The sequence below is a fragment of the Dasypus novemcinctus genome, chromosome 8, assembly GCF_030445035.2.
Source record: "Dasypus novemcinctus isolate mDasNov1 chromosome 8, mDasNov1.1.hap2, whole genome shotgun sequence".
NCBI lineage: Eukaryota > Metazoa > Chordata > Mammalia > Cingulata > Dasypodidae > Dasypus > Dasypus novemcinctus.
This window is the reverse complement of record NC_080680.1, coordinates 57892285-57911071: the sequence shown is the minus strand read 5'-3', so window position 1 is coordinate 57911071 and position 18787 is coordinate 57892285. Positions and strand designations below refer to the sequence as shown.

At 38.9% G+C, this 18787-nt stretch overlaps 1 protein-coding gene across 4 annotated transcripts in view; it reads left to right on the top strand.

The window, feature by feature from the left end:
• The window catches only part of TTC39B (tetratricopeptide repeat domain 39B), a 141954-nt gene that overhangs the window by 57985 nt on the left and 65182 nt on the right, over window positions 1–18787 (top strand). For all 4 annotated transcript variants that reach the window (XR_011649411.1, XM_071216740.1, XM_058301888.2 and 1 more), the window contains one exon: window positions 16119–16211. Coding sequence is in view for 3 of the 4 variants with exons in the window: in XM_058301888.2 (XP_058157871.1) it covers window positions 16119–16211 (93 nt within the window). In the remaining variant the exon portion in view is untranslated. The remainder of the gene's footprint in view (window positions 1–16118; window positions 16212–18787) is intronic.

Sequence of the window (18787 nt, the reverse complement as noted above, 5' to 3'; positions counted from 1 at the left end):
TTCCTTTATCTTAAAACCATATTAGCTAAAGTGATTTATAAAAGTTGATATGTTCAGAGATCAGTAGTCTAAGTACTTTTAAATGCCAACGGATACAACTTATAGTCATCTTTATAGATACAGGATGTGTTTGACTTAGGCTAACTCATTATGCAGGCTTTTTAAGTGTCAGTATTTTGGTTGATTTCCCACAGTGTAAACCAAGTCAAGGATTTAAAAAAGGAAACTTCCCTCACCACCCAGAGATCTAGCATCTGCTGTTTTTATTTTTAACATTTTGTCATATCTACATGCTGCAACTTCAGATGTCATTAGGAAGAATTCCTAATTTAGGGAATTCTGTCTTACCTCCATTTACAAAGAACTTACATTCATTCATTCTTTTCATTCATTCATTCATTCTTTTCATTCATTCATTCATTCATTCAACAAATCTTTACATTTGTTGGAAAACTGTTGCAAAGCTCTTGCCAGTGTTTGGCAGTAATGAGAACAAGACAATCTGCCTCATAGAGAAGTTATTTTTAGCAGCGAGGGTAGCATTTCAAAACCTACCTAATTATTTCATTACTATTGTGGTGATTTTTCAGTTGTATAAGTTTAGGCACTTCGTGGCCAACCATATACAAGACATACAAGTAACTAATTCTGCCTCTGATCTTTGGAAGTTACAGATCTTCAGAATACTTCATCTAGAAAGAGGTATTAGAAATAATTTAATTAGCTCAACGAACATATAATTGGCACTATACTAAGTGCTGGGTTTAGATCAGTGAGTAAGAAATGGTTCCTACATTGGAAGGAGCTCAAACACTAGTCTAGTGGGGAGGGAGGGAAAATGGTTATATCAGTATATTCTAATAAGTGCTGTTGATCCATTAATTTGACAGAGATCTGTTGGGTTATCTGTTGTAGTCCTGAGTACAGGGATGGGTGGAGAGTAAGATAGATGCTGTGCCCCCTAGAAGCTCTGAGGGCCCTGGAGAGCACACACAGGAGAGGGGAGCTACCTCACTATCATTTCCTGGGCATCTGCTATATGCCAGTCTCTATTTGTGTTTTGTGTACACTGTCTAATTCCCTTCCATCCTATAAACCAGTTATCATAGCTGCTGTTAACAAGTGAGTCAACTTAGGCCTGGAGAGGTTGAGTAATTAGGTCAAGGTCATACTGGGAGTGGAGGAATTAGGTCACTGCCCCAGGTGTGATTTGAGTTCAAGCCCCGGCTCCTTTCTGAGGTCTCTAGACCTGACTACGTGTCACAGTTACCAAGGACACTTAAGACCTAAGGGCTTCCTGAGGTCCAGAGGGGAAGAGTATTTATTACAGGCTTCCCTGGTGACTCTGGGCAGCTAGGTTTAAGAACCTTTATACTATTTCCACAATTACTAGTGGGAGGAGATAGGGGTGAAGGGATTGAGATCATTCAGTAGTAGAAATGGGACCAGGAACCAGGTTTCCTGACTGCCCAGCCACTTGGAAAATATTAAGAAAACTAAAACCCAGAACCAAAAACAAACAAAACACCAAAAGTTCTTTTAAAGAAGACAAAACAAACAAGAAACAACTACAAAAACCCAGAGCAACAGCAAGGAGTTCCTGAACCTTAATAGGTTTTGGTTGCTCTTGGAGCCAAGGAAGAGCCCCTGCAGACCTGACCTGGCTGCCCTGATGGTCCTGACTCTGTGCTGCCTGATGGTTTTTATTTCCTGAAAGCAAACCAGGTAGAAATTATTTTTTACAAAGCAAGTATCTTGATTTACTAACACCTGTTCAGCAAATATTAACTGAGCACTATGTACCAGATATTAGGCACTGAGGCTAAAATGCCCCAAACACCATTCCTGTCCCCAGGGCATCTACTGTCTCGTGGGGAATAGACCGGAAACCCAGTAACTAGGAGGCAAGGAGACGAGTGCTGTGGTGTGGAAATGGCCAGAGTTCTGTGGGAGCACAGAGGATGGGCCTTGGATGGGGGCCTGGGGAGGAGATGACTGATTTGAGGCAGATATTGCTAGATGCTGGGGGCAGCAGGGTGTAGCTGGAGTATTTATAAGTGCAAGGGCTCTAAGGTGTGAGAGGCCATGGTCAGTTCAGGTTTGTCAAAGAGCTTGGGAGGCCTGGAGTTTTAGAGAGGAGGAAGCTGGGCATAAGAAGACAGGTAGTAATAGTTCCTTGCCATGGAGCTGTGACAGGGCAGTGACAAGCCTCTGAGGTGTTTTCATCATGGGGCTTACATGGATTTGTGCTGAGGCAGGCCTCCCTGGCTCCAGTGTGGGGAAGGGGAAGGGGAGTATACCTCAATCCTACAATATGACACCTTGCTCCTGGCTCTGAGACTGGACAGAGTTGTTAATAATTTAGGGCTTAAACAGGATTTTATGGCTGAGATTGAAAATTTTATATATATGTATGTATGTATGTATGTATCTGTACCTACATCTGTCTATAGTAGTGTTTCTATAGAAAAATATTTTTCTTTTGTTTCTACCCAATGATTTATAAACAAACTTTAAAAAAATAACCCACTTGTGATGTGTATACGTTTGGTTCTATTTTTCTGACACATCTTTCACATCCCTCATTTGATTAGCAGAAGGCTCTGACCTGTCATGAGATAGGGCATTTTGATGTTTCCTGAACAAAGTAGGGAGAAAGGTTTAGCACCTCTTTGTTCTTTGTTTTTATAACTTACTGTTTTTATAACTTCATTTTTAAAAAAAGATTCTGTGCCAGAATCTTTAACAATTAACTTATCAATTGGTCTTGTCATGCCTATTTTACAGATGAGGAAATGAGGTGCACAAGGGTTAAATCAGTTGCTCAATTCAGAGTTTAAGTGACAGAACCCAGCCTTAGGTCCAAGTGTGCTGAATGTAACTCCACCATGCTGAAAAATTGTTAAATCTGTGCTCCTTAAAGCTGCTATATTATGTCTCATAGCCATAAGTTGAATTTAGAGTGTAGGCAGCTTCTTCCTTTTTCTTTTCCTTTTCTATTTTGTTTTATATCTCTCTCTTTTTTAAAATGAGCTACCATATAGTCTTGGATTTCTTGTGTGGTGACAAATACTTAGTTTTTTGGCTTCATGCCTAAAAATCATCCAAACATCTTGTACTTTCTTTTTGCTTTTTGCTACCACATTTACACTTGTGCCATATAGGAGGTAGGACTCCATAAACAGACAGATTATACCTCAGTGGCAGGTCAGAGAACATGGGAAGAGTTTATCCAAGAAACGCCAATGGAGCAAATCAAGAATTTCTTGAATTTTAATTCAAATTGCTAAGGTTAGTTCAAATTCCCTTCAACATCAGAAATTCTCTAGAGAGCTAGAATATCCCAAATTGTTCAAAGGACTTGCCTCCCAGTATTGATTTGAAATTCTTATAAATTTGCAAATTGCTGAGGGTAGACAGTGCCTAACTTCTCAGAAGAGGTGTTATAACAGATGATCCCCAGGCATCTGTCCATTCCATTTCTGAGAAGTTGGTAGAATATTCTTCCTTAACAAAGATAAAGTTTGCCTCCCTGCATGCTCTGATTCATTGCTCATAGGATAAATCCTATGAATTTTTTTACTAAGTTTTTACTTGTAATGTTTTTACTAAGAAGTCTTTTATCAAGTAGTCTTTCAAATACATGTTCTTCCCACCTCCCTGGTGCATCTCTATATTCCTAGGCTGAACATCCTCACCTCTGTCACTTCTTCCTCATACTTCCAGACTTCTCACCATCTTGATCTCTTTGCATTTGACCTGTGATAGTTTCTAGATGGTAACATTCAGAACTGGATGCTGTAGTCCATGTATAGTCTAGTGAGCAGAGAGTACAGATTGGTCATTTTTTCTTGTGACTCAATGTACCTTTTCTATTAATGCTTCCTGTGCTAGTTATCAATCGCTGTGTAACAAACCACCACAGAACTTTGTGGGTTTAAAGCAATAACAATTGTTTATTTGCAGTTTTGGCAGATCTCAGAGGGGATAGCTCATCTTTGCTCTACTTGGAATCACCTTTAGCTGGAGGATCTATTTCCAAGATTACTCACTTACCTGGCTAACCATTTAGTGCTGATTGTCAGCTAGGAGTTCAGCAGGGATGGTTGAATGAGGGCCTTGGTTCCTGTCCATGGAACTGCTTGGACCTCACAACCATGAACCTTGTCTTCAAGATCCAGTATTCCAAGTGACAGAAAGTAGAGACAGCTGGTGTTTAAGACTTGGATCCCAAAACTGACACAATGCTCTACTGGCCAGGTAGTCACAGAGACTGTTCAGTTCAAGGGGAGGGGACATAAACTCCATTTCAAATAATTTATGGCCATCTGTAATCTATCACATTGCCCATTTATTGGTTTTTCTCCCCCAGCTATGGCACATATATTAAGCTTGTCTACTAAATCCTCAAAGTTACATTTGAACCCTTGCTATGAGTGGTCTCTTTATCTTGCACTCAGATGATCATTACTTTCCATGTAACAATTTTCTCTTTCCTGAGTTTCTCTTAATATTGTGTCCTTTAAGATGATTTTGAATCTTGATTCTGGTATCTTTCATAAGAATTATCCACCCTGAGACCATGTCAGCCACATAAATATTAAGAATGTTTACTATGTCCTTGCTCAGGATATGATAAATATGTTGGTGAGGGCAAGCCTTTGGTAATTAAAGACTTCTGTTCAGACTAACATCAAGACCTTAATCGAAACTTGGTTCTGGTGATTTAACCAGGTAAGAAATAACCTCACAGTGCCATTCTATCCATATTCATTGACTTAACCAGGGAGGTGTAAGTGCTTAATAGAAGACAAATTTGAACATGAGTTTGATACAAATTTCATGCATGGTTTATTTTTCTTTTGATATTTCATCATTCCACAGGTGTGGAAAGTCTTTAGTGACCATTCAAGTGGTATGAATGGATTTCTTTGATGATTATTTTAGATTAGTGGGTAATAGAATACCTTATTTCAGATCATTACAGATGATTGTGTTTTAGAAAGCAGGGAAGAATGGGACTAAGTCTTGAATTTCTCCTGTGGTCTGTGGCTGTAGTCATTATCTTCTCAGCAAGTGGGTGGGGCAGAATTTGATCCTTCCATGATCCAGTAAACCAGGATGTAGAATTTTAGCATTTCTTTGCCATCACCCCTCCTTAATATTAGCTTAAGTTTAAAAAATTTTTTTAAAGCAAACCTATTTTGTGTACCTGCTTGATACCATAGTCTGAACAAATACAGTATACAATCTATGAAAATAGCCGTACATTGAAAGGCTAAAGAAAATTAAATGTTGGGGCTTGTCTTAGTTTCTTGGCTGCTAAAACAAATACCATACAATAGGTTGGCTTAAAATGTGGGTATTTATTGGCACATAGTTTTAAGGCTAGGAGAAGTCCATAATTGAGGTGTTAGCCAGGCAATGCTTTCTCCCTGAAGATTGTGGTATTCTGGGCCTGGCTGCTGGCAATCCTTTGGTCCTTGGCTTTTCTCTCACATGACAATATACGTGGTGGTGTCTTCTCCTTTCTCTTCTGGGTTCCATTGACTTTTAGCCTGTTACTCTTCCTGTGGTTTTCTTTAAGTCTGAATTTCATTCTGCTTATAAGGGACTCCAGTAATCAGGATTAAAGTCCAAACATTCAGTTGGCCATATCTTAACCAAAAATAACAGGAATGGATTAGACTAAGTACGTGTTTTTTTCCCTGGGCTACATAATTCAATCTCCAACTGTCCACCCGCTGGAACCCAAAAATACTTGGTCTTCCCACATATAAAATATGTTCACTCATCACAACATCCCAAAAGCTTAAGTTATTTTAGTAGCAGTGCTAAGTACACATTCTCAAGACTAGTTATGGGTATGGTTTGTCCTGGGGCAAAATTCCTCTCCAGTGGACCTGTGAAACCTAGAAAACAAGTTATCTGCTTCTAATATAATGGTGGGACAGGCATAGGATAGACACTCCCATTCCAGAAGGTAGAAATTGGAAGGCAAACAGGGATCACGGGTCCCAAGCAAGTCTGAAACCATCAGGGCAAATTCATTAGCTCTTTTTTTAAAAAGATTTATTTTTATTTATTTCTCTCCCCTTCCCCTCCCCCCCACCCTAGTTGTCTATTCTCTGTGTCCATTTGCTGCATGTTCTTCTTTGTCCGCTTCTGTTGTTGTCAGCAGCATAGGAATCTGGGTCTCTTTTTGTTTCGTCATCTTGCTGCATCAATTCTCTGTGTGTGCAGCGCCGTTCTTGGGCAGGCTGAACTTGCTTTCACGCTGGGCGGCTCTCCTTACGGGGCGCACTCCTTGCGCGTGGGGCTCCCCTATGTGGGGGACACCCCTGCGTGGCACAGGACTCCTTGTGTGCCTCAGCACCATGCTTGGCCAGCTCCACACAGGTCAAGGAGGCCCAGGGTTTGAACCGTGGACCTCCCATGGGGTAGAGGGATGCCCTATCCATTGGGCCAAGTCCGCTTCCCTTCATTAGCTCTTAAAGTCTGAGAGTCATCTCTAGAATGATGCCTTGTCCTCTGGGCCTGCTGGAGCGGCAGCCCCCACTTTCCCAACACTTGTATAGTGGCCATGCTTTTCTGAACACTGGGGTTGTAGGCCCCATCCTTTCTAAGCAGTGTGATGGTGGCAAGGCTCTCTGTAAACTCTGGGACAAAGTCCCCACCTCCTCCAAGGATTGGGGACAACACTCCCTGGACATCAGGGCTCAATGCCTGCTTCCTCTAAGTGATGGGCCAGATGGGCTCCTTCCTATAAGTGCAGGAGTGGACCTGCCCTTTCCACACAGTGGGGTGGTCCCGCTCTCTTGTCCTGAGGAGAACTGTAGGTTCCAGACCTCTGCTTCCATGATCTTACCCTTGAAGTGATTCTTCCTTCAATTCTTCCCTTCTCTGTCCAAGATGGCAGTGCTTCTGTTCATTTAAATTTTGCAAAAGCCTTGTTGGCTTTGAGTACAGTTCAAAGGGGATTAAAACCATCAGAGACTAGAACTTTCCACATATCCTTCTTGGTTACCTGCATTTCCCAACCTGACGTTCACTGAAATGGCTGACTGGATCTTTACCAAAGGTTTGTGCAGTTAAATCCTCACATGGAGCCCTGTTCTCTAGGGACTTGTTTCCTAAATGCTCAAGGAGGTCCTTGATAGAACCGGTTCTGGCTTTAGTCTTTGGAGCATGTTACCTGGATAGGCTGAGAATTTTCAAAATCATCAGTTTCTGGTTCCTTTGTGCTTAACAGTTTAATTCTTAGCTCCTCCCTTTCCTCTTGCATTTTACCGTAAGCTGCAAGGAGAAGCCAGGCTGCACCTTCCATACATAGTTTGGAAATCTCCTTGGCTAGATATCCAAGTTCATTGCTTTCAAGTTCTGACTTCCATTGAACATCAGGACATAATTTTGTGAAGTTCTCTGCCAATTTATAACAAGGATCACTTTTCCTTCAATTTCCAGTGACATGCATATATCATTTCCTTCTAAGGCCTCACAAGAAGTACTTTAATGATCATGATTCTACTAACCCTTCAAAGGAATCTCTTCAAAGTAATCTAGGCTTCTTTTGTTAATATCAAGCACCTCAGTTGTTCCAACCTGTAGTCATTTCCCAATTCCAAAGCTATTTCCACATTTTTAGGTATTTGTCATAGCAACACCCCACTTTATAGTACCAAAAATGATTTTAGTTTCCAGGATGCTAAAACAAATACCATGCAATTGATTGACTCATGGTTTCAGAGCCTAGAAAGCTTGCTTACTCTCAGGAGGCTGGCTGGAAATCTTTGGAGTTCTTTGGATTTTCTGTCACATGGCAGTGTATATGGTGGCATCTTCTCCTTTCTCTTCCAGGTTCTTTGGACTCCCAGCATCTTGCTATTCTCCTGGCTTCTCTTTTTATGTCTGAATTTCATTCTGTTTATAATGGACTCCAATAATCCTGACTAAAGCCAAAACTGATTTCCTTGGTCACACGTTAACTAAAAATAACATCTTCAAAAGGTCCTATTTACGATGGGTTCACACTAATAGGTGTGGATTAAGTTTAAGAGCATGTTTTGTTTTGTTTTGTTTTTCCCTTCTGGTACATAATTCTATCCCCAACAGAGCTTAAAGCGCTTGAGTATGTTCATGCTACTCCTTTTGTTTGGTTTGTCTTTTCTACTGGTAGATGTTTGTGGGGAAAGCCCTTATATTTACTAGAAGCTGTAGCTGTTTGATTCTTAAATCTTGCTTATTCATGAATGAAGGAATCTGTGATATTATATTCATGGGTGCTTTCCATGTTCTCTATATGTAACATGAAATGCCAACTCCTGAGACTGTGTTTGGCACTGTGGTGCTAATAAATGTACAAAATTAGTAAAAATTGAACATCTCTGGGCTGAGTGTTCTTTTCCGTAGGGATCTCATAATCTACCCACCACAGACTAAAAGTAGACCGGTAATTATACTATGATAGATTTTAAAGTGACCAAGGAGCCCAGAGGAAAGGCACTTGATCTAGCCTGAGAAAATGACTCATGGGTAATCCTCTTATCCTCTTCATGGATTATGAGGCAAATGAAAGGAAAACTTATCAGCGTTGCTTTTTAAAAAATTTCTTTCATTGGTACTCTTTATTTTAGGTTGTAGTACTTAAAATAAACCAACAAATCAACAAACAACTTCCCCATTCTGTGTTACACTGAAAACTTGCATGTGCTCTGCATCCAGAAACCATGTCTGCATCCACACTTTGAAGGACATAATGAAAATGGCAAAGTGCTTCTTAAGTGGCCTCTGCCTCAGAACCGCAGGAAATATTAAGCAGAACTGCTAAGAAGCAGGAACGGAACGATCTGTCTAATGGGAAGTCCTTGGCTCCAATCATTTACCTCCTCTAATAACACCAGCTCCACCAACATTCCCTCACATTAATATGAGGCTTCATTTTAAAAAGTGATTTTACAAGATGAAATATATTTCTTCCTCCTGACATTCTTGGGAGGTGAGATGACAGGTGTTATCCCTTCTCTGGTTTTGCAGATGAGGACACTGAGTCCCACAGAGCTGAGTGATTTGTCCAAAGTCACGCTGCTTGCAAGTGACTGGTATACCTGGGGCGGAAACCCAAGCACTCTGCCCTGTGTCCCAGTGCACTTTTTCCTAACTCACACTAAGGTTGGGTGCTGAGAAAGAATAGGTTAATGTTTTTTGTTATTAGGTTGGTGCAAAAGGAATTGCGGTTTCAGACCATGAATTTTATTTTATTTTATTTTTTTATTTTTTTTATTTTTTTTAATTTTTAAATTTTTTATTGACTTTGTAATAATATTACATTAAAAATATATATGTGAGGTCCCATTCAACCCCATCCCCCCACCCCCCCCTCTCCCCCCCCCAACAACACTCGTTCCCATCATCATGACACATCCATTGGATTTTGTAAGTACATCTTTGGGCACCTCTGCACCTCATATACATTGGTTCACATCATAGCCCATACTCTCCTCCATTCCATCCAGTGGGCCCTGTGAGGATTTACAATGTCCGGTGATTGCCTCTGAAGTACCATCCAGGGCAGCTCCATGTCCCAAAGACACCTCCACCTCTCATCTCTTCCTGCCTTTCCCCATACCCTTCGTCCACTATGTCCACTTTTCCCATTCCAATGCCACCTCTTCTATGTGGACATTGGATTGGTTGTGTCCATTGCACCTCTATGTCAAGAGGAGGGTCAGATTCCACCTGGATGCTGGATGCAATCCTCCCATTTTCAGTTGTAATCACTCTAGGCTTCATGGTGTGGTGGTTGTCCTTCTTCAACTCCATCTTAGCTGAGTGTGGTAAGTCCAATAAATCAGATTGTAGGTGCTGGAGTCTGTTGAGGCTCAGGATCTGGCTATCACATTGTCAGTCCAGAGATTCAAATCCCCTAAATATATCTTAAACCCCAACATTAACTGCACCTCCAGCACATTGGCATGAAAGTCTTATGAAGGGAGATCCCATCTGAGTCCAGATTCATCACACATAAACACCATTTCCAAAGAGGGGCCATCTGCCCTGGTAGTTAACCCCATCGGCCATGACCATAACTCCCGTGGGTCTCTTTAGCCCTCAAAGGAACCAATATCTGGGGGTTGTATCTGCTTTATCTGTCTCTCTGACTCTGCTCAGTTGTGCATGGGGGCAAACCTTCTGCCAGTCTCCAGACTCTTTTTTAGAAACTCGTAGCCATATAAACTCATTTCTCCTTTCCATTTCCCCCTTACTTTAGGTCAAACAGCATTTTAAAGTCATGGTATTTTATGTAGACATGGATATTCTGCTGATCCGCATTGAACCTTCCGTATAAGGTCATTTTCCAGTTGCATCATCAGTTGGTAGTTGATAGTGGTCCCTCGTTGCCAGGGAGGCTCATCCCCGGGTGTCATGTCCCACGCTGGGGGGAAGGCATTGCATTTACATGCTGAGTTTGGCTTCGAGACTGGCCACATTTGAGTAACATGAAGGCTGACAGGAGGAAATTCCCAGGCACAAAGTTGTTCTAGGCCTTGTTCTTATTTTGGGTTTATCAGCTCACAAGCATAGTCATTAGCATCAGGGGCTCACTGTTGAACCCTCACTCCCTCCTGGTCCCCGCCACTGTACCTGGGAGACTGTCGCTGCTCCCCTAGGGACCACGACAGAGCACCACTGGCCAGGAACCCAGTACTCCCCCTGCTGTGGTTTTTAATTGTTGCCACTATGAGTATATCCAAACATTACCATGCACCCTGGACATATGTTCTGTACAGCTCCCTGTCAGCCATATATCACCTCAGACCATGAATTTTAAATCATTATAACTGGGCTCAAACATATTTTTATTAATCAAAATAGGAACTGTTACAATCAACACATTTTTGCCAATGAGAGATAAGTGTAAAAATCAATGCTTTGGGATTTAACAAACTCTTGGAAAGCATTTTCTGCATCCTGCTGGTGGTTGTAGAAGCATTTTCCCTGTAAAAAGTTGTTGAGACGTTCTAAAATTAGACTGTTGTGATGGTTGCACAACTCCGAGTGTAGTAAAAAACACTGATTGTATACTTTACATGGGTGAATTGTGTGGCATGTGAATTGTATCAATAAAGCTTTCTAAAAAGTTTAAAAAATTAAAGCAGTAAAAATAGGGTAAAATGGCAACTTTTTCAATATTCTGATACCTGTAAGTGAAATGTAGCGTATTGTTTTTCTTAACCTCTACCAACTAAATAACAGTATTTTTTCAATAGCTGAAGACAAGTTTATTCTAACATGTAGAGCATACTCAGGAGTGCATTATAAGTCAATTTATACAGTTAAAATTTTAATTGTTCTTACCTTGGCACAAATTCTAAAATTGGAGTAGAACAAAGGATTTAGCGTATCTTTTTTTGCAGGGTTGACATGCAAATTACTGCAGTGTTCCTATTTTCAAAATTTTTATTGAAGGGAATAAGACCTGAGTAAGTGTACATAGACATGCAGATAAAATATTGTAAGGACAGCAATCCTCCATAAAGTACTCTGAAAATGTAATGCAGTCCCAGTCAAAACCTGTGCAGGACTTTTCTTGTAACTTTACAATGAACAGTTCTAAAATTCATAAACAGAAATGAAGGTTTCAAGAATGCTACCCCTCCCAAGAGCTTTTAAAATAAGTGGGAGACTTTCCTCATTGGAAATACAATGTATCAGAAAGCTGTGAGGTGTGCAGTGCAGAAGCACACAAAGAGTGCCATGCCAGGCAGGGATGCCCCCCACATAGGGGAGCCCCACGCGCAAGGTGTGTGTCCCTCAAGGAGATCCGCCTTGCGTGATGAAAGCGCAGCGCCCAGGAGTGGCACCGCACACATGGAGAGCTGATGCAGCAAGATGACACAACAAAAAAGAAACACAGATTCCCAGTGCCACTGACAAGAATGCAAACAGACAAAGAAGAAAACAAAGTGAATGGGCACAGAGAGCAGACAACAGGGGGCGAGGGGGAAGGGGAGAAAAATTAAAAAAAAAAAAGAGAAAGCCATGAGGATTTAAACTGTACAGAGGTAAAATGTAAAATATGTAAAAGTAGACAAAAAAGTGCTCAGAAACAAACCCATACATACATAGAAACCTGCTCTATGTAGAGATGGTAGTAGAGTTCAGTACTCTAATACTATGTTCTCATAATTATAGAATTACTACATGCTGAAAATTTAGCTTGTGAGTGAGGAAATCAGCAAGATAGTAAAATTGGTTGCGACAGCATTTGAAGAACTTAATGTTTATGGTCACCAAAGAAAGAATGTTGTTTAGTTATAAAACTGGTTACTTGCCTACAAGGCAATAAAATCTTAACCTTACCAGAGAGAAATTATGCATATATCTACCAGACAAAAATGTACAAGTTAGCATATAATTTGACATAGTATGGGCCTTAATCAATGGTTGATAGTAGTTCAACAAAGAATTAAGTAAATCCTTGGTTTGGCCTATTAAACAGTGCTCCAAGAAGACATTGAAAGGACATGCCCTTCTTTTTGCCTTATTTCCAAGCTAGTAAATAACTGAAGCATTCAGTGGTATTGGGATAATTGTCTGTGCATGTGGGAAAAATAAATTTAGCTTCCTGTCTTGCACTGTACACAAAAACGGATTGCAAACATACATGAGAATGCCTAATTATTTTCTCCACCCTATGTATTTGAAATATTTAACATAAAACAATAAAAGGAGAAAGTAAGTTCTTGATAATGCAGGCACCTTTTTATCACTAATTCCACAAATATTTGAGGGCCTGTTTCTAGTCCCTGAGGATTTCTCAGTAAACAGTGTAGACATGGTGACTATTCTCATGCAATGTGTGATCTAACAAATAGTAACTTATATGCACACATGCCACAAATGAAAAATTTAGCAGATTAAAAGTATTAGAAGAAAATTAAAATATCTATATGGCTTTGGGATTGGGGAAGTCTTTCTTAAGGTATGCGCATGTACATGTACAAATACAAGCACATTCTAAAAAATGACTGATAAGTTTGCCATATTAAAGTAAAATTTTCTGTATTACCAAATACTGTAAATAAAATTAGGAGAAATGCAGCATAAGGAAACATGTTGGCAATGCATACAACAAAGGTTTAGAATCAAGAATAGACTAAGAGCTCTTACAAATCAATGAGAACTTGATTTAAAAAGATGAGCAGAAGATAAAAATAATGCAGCTCACCATACAGGGACTCCAAGTATGATATGTTAAATATATGATAAAGTTGTCTAATCTTAGGAATTAGGGAAATTAGAAAGAAAAAAAACACATAGATATGTCATTTTCCACCAACAATATTAACAATAGATATTAAAGTCTTACGATATCAAACACTGGTGAGGTTTTGGAGAAACAGCTACTTTTATGATGATGGAAATGTAAATTTAAGAGACATTTTTGAGGGAATTTTGACTGTGATTGTGAAAACTGGAAATGTATTTACTCAATGGCTCCAAAAGTCTGTTCTTCTCTTTTACTTTACAAAGTATTTCTAATATGTGTAGGAAAATGTCCACATGGATGTTCATTGCAGCATAGCTTGTGATAGTTAAACATTGCAAACAGCCTAAATGTTCACTAGGTGGTGAATAGCTAGAACATGATAAAGACAAATGAAGAAATGTAGTAGTTTAAAGGAATGATTTATGTTTTTATAATAAGGATCAATTTTTTAAAAGTACTGCTGAATAAAAATTGTCCTAACCTCGTACAGCATATTTGATTTCAGAAGAACTTAGTAAGATTTTAGTGTTTTATATATACACTGTGTCAGATCATTGGTTTTTAATGATGTGGTTTTAAAAAATGATCTTGGGACAAATAGCAGAAGATTAAGAAAAAATGCATGGCACTGTTACCAAGTAAGGGTTGTTTGATGCTCACAGAGGTCAGTGCTATCACATTGGGATTTTGAGAAAAGGAAAGAGCTTTAATGCAAGGTAGATGGGCGTGGATATAGAAGCTCCCTTGGTTCAAATCTGTCTCCCTTAGTCTAAAGAGTTTAGGGTTTTTATGGGATTCAAACAAGGAGAGGTGGAGTTGTTACCAAGCAGTGTTACAAATCACTCAGCGAACATACGATGGTAACTACAATATCAAGAAAAGGGATAGAACTAAGCCAAAGTAACGATTATAATAAACAGGTAAAACTGCTGACGCCTGTGGTTACAGCACTGTCTCAAATCATATATTCATATCATGAATGGATCAACAAATTAAATATTAAAAAGTAACAGCACTGCTGAAACTGCAAATTATATAATCTGTGAAGAGGTTTTTCTGAGTATGCTGTCAAAATGAGAAATGATAAAGAGTAATAGTTTTTATTAAATATGAATTAAAATCTTCAGTGTTGAGGGAGAATTTTATAATGAAGGCTAAAGGCAAATGAGAAATGGGTTAGGGGAAAGGGGCATTTTTGTAGTACATTTCACAGGCCAAGTTTGCTAGCTCATATAAATGAATCTATAAGAGAACAGATGGGTACCAGTGATTCTTAAGGGTGGAAAGCCTTTTGAATTTGTCTCTTCCTCTTTACCTGCTTGTAAATAGAGTTGACAGCCACTGCCCTAGCGAGTTATTTATAGAAGTACTTCCTCTATTCCCCTAAAAAGTTTTTGTGATGGAAAATAACCTTCCTTCTAGCTCCTTTTAACTTTTCTTCCCTCCCATCCCTTCTACCGTCTACCTACCACCTACCTACCACCATTGCTACAAGATTTTCCACTAGCTGAACTATAAAGTTTAGGGAAATCTGAGGTATTCAAGATAACATGAATGCTGAATGTAAAATATTACAAGGTATCAGGAAGTCTGCAAGTTAGGGTATAATCAACCCCTAAACTATTTAACTGAAGGCATTTTACATCTTAAAAGTTAAAAAAAAAAGCTTCCCCAAAAGGGAAAGTCATAACTTTCTCCTCTTCATCTTTTGTTAATGTTTTTATCTCTTCTTCAGGTAGTGCATCTGTTAAGGTGAAAGGAAATGGAAGGATATCAGTGAGTGCAGAACAAAGCTTGTTATTAGGCTCTTTGTGAGAGTTTCCTACTCTTAGGTCCACCTGCCGCCATGGTGTGTCTCTGGCAGTATTTCTAGGTCAATAAAGTGGTCCACAAATCAGAACCGTTTCTACCTTCTTTAGGTTACTGCAGCACTCAGTGGTATAGCTAGGGAAATTGAGCAGTTTTCTGTTTAGTCTTCCTAAATACTTATCCTTTAACTCACAAATTTATCCTCAGGAAATAACCAGGCAACTGAATAAAAGCTATTAGGGTATTATTACAATAACATAACTTTGGAAGCAACATATGTGCCCGTATAACAAATTATGGTACTTCTATTCTGGAGAATGTTGTGCAGATGCTAATTATGATACAGCAACTCTGTATTTATTGAGAAGAAAAGATTTAGGAGAAGTTAAGTATATAATATATCATTTTAATAAAATATACAAATATTTTGTCATTTATATATACTATAATAGAAATGTGTAAATTTACTTGGGGAAAAGCTCTGGAAGAATATATACAAGATAAAATATTATCTTTGGATAGAGTGCTACTGGGATGATTTCAATTGATTTCTTTTTGGGTAATAAAATGAAAAGAAAAGGAAGTTTATTTTATTTTTTTTCAGGATAATGCATGGATATTTATTTTATTTTATTTTATTTTTTTTAATTTATTTATTTTTTGAAATAATTTTTTAAAATTATTTATTATTTTTTTAAAATTACATTATGAAAAATATGAGGTCCCATTCAACCCCACCGCCCCCGCCCCCCACTCCCCCCACAGCAACACTCCCCCCCATCCTCATGACACATCCATTGCACCTGGTAAGTTCATCTCTGAGCGGAAGTTTATTTTATTAGCCCTGTGTTTTAGGAATGTTCAGTGACAGGTGCCTGAGGAGATTCTTGTTACTTGGTTTTCCAAGTTCCTAAATAAAGAAATGGAGGTAAAATATGAAATAATTGAAGGGCTTGTATAGTATACTGGTATTTGTACAAGTAGGCTTTTCCTATGAGATGAACAAGTCAGAACCTTACCCTGCCTTTTCAATTTACAGATCTCAATCGGAAATGGCATCAGGCAGCCGTCACTTTGTATCATTTGATTCCAAACGGGCATCTGGACAGCAGGGAACATCTAATTTGAGCAGGTGAGGAAAAGTATGTGGGCATTCCTGGGGGAGGCCAGGAGAGAACAGTTCGACCCTTTGGTGAATTATATGATTGATATTAAAATAATGCTTTGTACTTTACAAGCCAGTGAGGTATTGCAGCCCAGGCAGATATAGCACCTGTTTTACAAATAAGGGAATGAGACTCAGAGCTCCTAAGGGCCTTAGTGGGGCAACTGTTATATAAAAGCAAAAACAAAACTAAATTGAACTTTTGGGACACAGCTCTTGTTTATCTTAAAATTTATAATGATTATTTTTATTATGAAGTAATATAACCACATTGCCAAACATTGGAGAAAATGGAGGACAGGAGAAACATCAACTTTCATTATGACCACTTGAAAGACTGCTAAGATTTTGGCATATTTCACTCTAGTCTTTTTCCTGGCATGTGCTTCTTGATGTGTGGTTGTAACTATGTAAATTTTTCATTGATTATTATTTTATGATTATTTTTTACTTTGTTACATTCTGCTTACAACCTTGGCTTAAAAATATACTTTAAGAAACATGTTCAGGGAACAGATGTGGCACAAGCTGTTGAGCGCCCGCCTCCCACATGGGAGGTCTTGGGTTCAGTTCCCGGTGCCTCCTGAGAAAGACAAAAGCAAACAACAAGCAAAACAAATGAAAAAAACCAACTCAGGGAAGCTGATGTGCCTCAGTGGTTGAGTGCCAGCTTTCCATATACAAGGTCCCAGGTTCAGTCTCTGGTACCTAAAAAAAACAAAGAAAACAAACATAAAAACATGGTCATTGTAGGAAATTCAGGAAATATAGAAAAGCACAGAGGATAAAATATGTACTACTGCCACAATAAGTTGGGTTTTTGTTTTTTGTGGTTTTTTTTTGGTGTGTATACTTTCATTTCTTTTTCCATTTGTATAGAGAAACATTTTTTTTCTGCGTAATTGGGATCATATTAAATATATTCTTAATAATCTGCATTTTAAAACTTAATGTATCATGACATTTTTCCTTTCCATTACATATTTTTCTACCTTATCATATTTAATTGCTTAGTTGTTTTCTTTTCTATGCTAATTCTAGAATTAATTTGTCCATTTTAATCTTTTTGAGTATGTAAGTTATTCCTTTATCAGCTATTAAGGCAACTGTTAAAGCTATGTTTTAGTACCATGAGAATTGCTTTATATCTTTCTTACAGTTTTATTAAACTTTTTAAATTATACAGCAGAACTTTAGCATTTTGAATTTTGCATTTGACATTTCAGTTATTTATGAATGTTTGTAATATGATGCTGTAGCAATATTTGTGATTTTGGGGTTGTCTTGGCATTCAGGCCTCATACTAATAAGGAAAGGGTACATTGCCATAGAGATGAAAGTAACTTCTAGGTAACTGAAGGCATTTATTTTCTACATTGCTTTTCTATTCCATACATCCCTGCTCATGGAAGTCTGAAGAATGGGAAGAGGTGTCCCTGCCTCACAGCTGTTACCCTCTCACTCATCTGACAGTTTCCAGTGCTCCCTGGCTGAGTTAGAAAGCAGTCTGGGTTGGAGCTGTCCTTGGGAGTCTTCAGCATATAAGTAGTCGTTAGTTAAGGACGTGAACCACAAATGCTATCTTCAAGAGGAAGCATACAAAATGAGAAGAGAATAGTAACACAGTCATTGAAGGGGAAGGCTAAAGGAATGAGAGTTCAAGAAGAGCCACGGAAAGGTGTCAGAGAGAGGAAGGTGACATTGAGGTGGTGCCTGCAGAATAGACAAGGGATTTGTGCGATGGGTTCTGGAATCTGGTCAACAGAGCCAAGTATTGCAAAGAGGTCTGCATAGCTACATGCTGAAAAGTATCTTTTGCATTTTATAATTAGGTCATCAAAGAGACCTTTAGTTTGGAAGGTTTGTAGTTGGGACAGAAATCAGGCTGTGGAGGCTGAAGGTGAAGGGTCCTTGGGGAAGTGGGGAGAGGGAGCATCTAATCTTTCTTGAAGCCCTTGTCTATCAAGAGAAGGAGTGGGTACAGTTGTCGGTTAGGAGAGAAAACAGGATCTAGGGAAAGTTATCTTCTTTGTTGGTTGTGCTTTACATAAAAATGAGTGAGAATTAAGCATCTTTCTAATTTGAGGGGGAGGGTTCAGAGAAGATGAAGTTAAAAGAGATAGGAAGATATGAAAGTAAAATGTAGGAAATAATTTAGAGACTTTTTCAAGTATAATGATAGCATTTGTAAGTCTCATAGCCCTTTTCTTTTTTAAAAAACTAATCAACAGGTCTGGTAAAACAAGTATAAAAGCAAACACCTATAAACATAGTGTGGAACAGCCTATAAGAACACCTGCAAGGAAGAGTGAAGCTTCAGTCATGGACAGGAAGTACTTGGGTGTAGTTCTAAAGAAGTTAAGACTACACAGGAAATAACAGTGCTTTACCTGATGTATTCCTTTGTTCCCTGTTTACATTTGGGACGAGGTAATGGAGGCAGTTAAGGAGGGAGTTTTGGTCACCAGTAAATAAATGGGAAACCTTGGCTATAAAGCGATGCACTGGGCCCCACAGGCAGGCAGTGTTGGCAGTGCAACCTG